Raw genomic sequence first — 2500 nt, 5'->3', positions numbered from 1 at the left:
GAAAGAGAAAAAATCCGACCACTGAAGGTATGTGTAATTCTATCTCGTGTTTTAATACGAAATATATATGATCATATAGATATATATCAGGTTTATAGTGCAAATGTAACTACTCACCCTACGCTCAGCTTTTTGATCGGGATTCCTCGCGGATGAAGCGGGATTAACTTTATTCTTCTCGGCCATGGCGTCTGTGGTCACACGTGTCCTTGAGCTGTCGCGTCTTGTCTCTGACTGCCAAGCCTTCGGGGTCACTATACGTCTACGGTTGGCTGTTTGCCTGTTACCTGCACTCATTCTGGACAATGTGACATGATATTGCACTTTGGGCATGTCATCATGCTCGTGCTTTCGGCATTTTTTCCGTAAGTTGAAATTGAAAATAAAATAGTATATTTGATAAAATGATTGATCAGATACAGGCGTAAGATGTTTCAAATATAACCGGAATTTTTGTGACATCACATCTTAAAAAGCTTATTTAAAATTCTTATATTATCTATTAAATTTAATCATACAAATCATACAAGTCAATCATGACGATCGTTTAATTCTACCGAGTAGATGCTTCGAGAACTTTGTGACGTCACAAACGTTGTTAACCGCCATGTAGACCAACGGCGATCTCTTGTGAATCTTTGTTACTGCTATTGATTAAAAATCTTGGAGGTTACTGTGTAAAGTAATTAAGTGTATGTTACTGCATATTTCATATGATTTTGTAATTGTTTCCGTTACCGTAAACATGCCCATTTCCTCCCCTTTCTTAGCAAAATAATGACATAAAATGGTCTGTTGTTGATTAAAGATTTTATTTTTTCTTGCTTAAACCCCCGGCAACCCATAGTTTTATTTTACTTCATATAACTAAACATTAGATGTTTTGCCCTTGCCATGTCAAATAAATCGTCGCAGTTTACGACTATCGTTTGGTGGAACCCCAAACCTAACCTGTGGAAACTAAATGTAATTGATAAAATTTATGTTCGTAGAGTTTACCTGAATGTGAGACAATGCAGACATCAAGTGCATCTCTTCTCGCGCTCATCAAAGTAGTCACTTAATGGTTTAATTGATACATATATATATATGTATATTACTGGTATCAGTATGGGATTTTAAAAAATATGAAAACATCAGTTCACACGTTTTAGATGGAAAAAAACAAAGCTACAAGATGGTGCAGCTGTATCAGTATCATCAATTCCATTCTCATAACAGTAATTTTGATAAAGGGCAAAATGTCATTTTTCGGCCCTACTATTGATACAGCCAAAGTTCTTACGTCACAAGGGTCAGGGGCCCACGGGATGCCATGGTAGTAAGTTCTCTCAGACCTTCCAGACCATTCTTACCAGTTTGCCCTCCTCTAGAGTTGCCCCAACATAAACGTCAACAATGGCAACAGACTGTGCCACGGAAGGGCAACAGAGAGAGGTCGATAAGCTCTAAGCACTTTGCCAAAATGCGATTTATCATGACAAAAGACACTAGATTTCCCCATCATAATATTAAATTATACGTAGGGGAATAGAGAAAGGCGTGGAAAGAGGAGACTAGGGGAGAACAAAGGCAAGAATGAAAAGTGAAATATAGTTCAATTCAAAAGGGGGGGGGGGGGGTAATCACAAAAAAATCGTTTGTCCTCCCCATGCATTCATACGGCAAGTCGTAGGAGGTCTTGCTCTCTGTGCTATAAGCATTATAGCAGTTGAAGCTCATGGGGGAGGGAAAGCCCATAGCGACCTGATGGTGATGATGCATTTTTGTGAGTGCGAGACGTTGTTTATTCAATTAATGACTATATTTTATGTAGTGTATTGATTTGATTTTTTGCACATATATATATTAAGCGGTCAATGGTGGTAAACAAATATTCTGAAGCAACTGTTGGTTAGTGCTTCCATTCCTTCATTTCTCTTTGCAATCATACGCAACTTACATGCGTGTCACTTGCGGGTAAACAACAGCTTACATTCATTCTTCATCCATATATCAACTTGCATCCATATTGAAACATTCGTTACATAGACACTGCTTCATCTACTTATTTATTCTATCATCACATGCCTGGAGTCTCTCTCGATGGGCATGTTGAGAGAGGTCATTTTTTGCCCCTCCTGCAGACTGCGGGCGCAGTGACAGGTCTCTTGGGCTCAGGGGCATCTCACGGTCCATTTCCAAGAGTCATAGATTCCGGATGAGATCAACCCCCACAACCTAAACCAGTAGTGTTGGTGGTGGTGGGGGGGGGGGGAGTGAGGATAGCCCGGGCCCGAACGTAAACAAACTGTTCATCGTTGTTTATTGTTATTGTTTTCCTCATCAAGCCCGGAACCTGTACGGTTGGCCATTGAACACGGGGCACATCACGTGACCAATTAGAGTGGTGGCACCTGCAGCATGATTACGCTTTTCAACATGTGTAATATATTGGGAAGCTTCACGCTGGCTGACAGGGGTTTATGCTTGTGTTTTTGTAAGTTTCTTAAATGTGTGT

At 40.1% G+C, this 2500-nt stretch overlaps 1 protein-coding gene across 1 annotated transcript in view; it reads right to left on the bottom strand.

Moving 5' to 3' along the window:
- The window catches only part of LOC147468525 (uncharacterized), a 14689-nt gene extending 14392 nt beyond the window's left edge, over positions 1 to 297 (bottom strand). Inside the window, exon 1 of the mRNA XM_086553741.1 lies at positions 118 to 297. Within this exon, the coding sequence (XP_086409867.1) occupies positions 118 to 297 (180 nt within the window). The remainder of the gene's footprint in view (positions 1 to 117) is intronic.
- Positions 298 to 2500: the final 2203 nt, after the last annotated feature.

Source organism: Penaeus japonicus, unplaced genomic scaffold (genome assembly GCF_977035675.1).
Source record: "Penaeus japonicus unplaced genomic scaffold, GWHDUDI00000001_assembly GWHDUDI00000028, whole genome shotgun sequence".
Classification (NCBI taxonomy): domain Eukaryota; kingdom Metazoa; phylum Arthropoda; class Malacostraca; order Decapoda; family Penaeidae; genus Penaeus; species Penaeus japonicus.
This window is presented reverse-complemented; position numbering and strand designations above follow the sequence as displayed.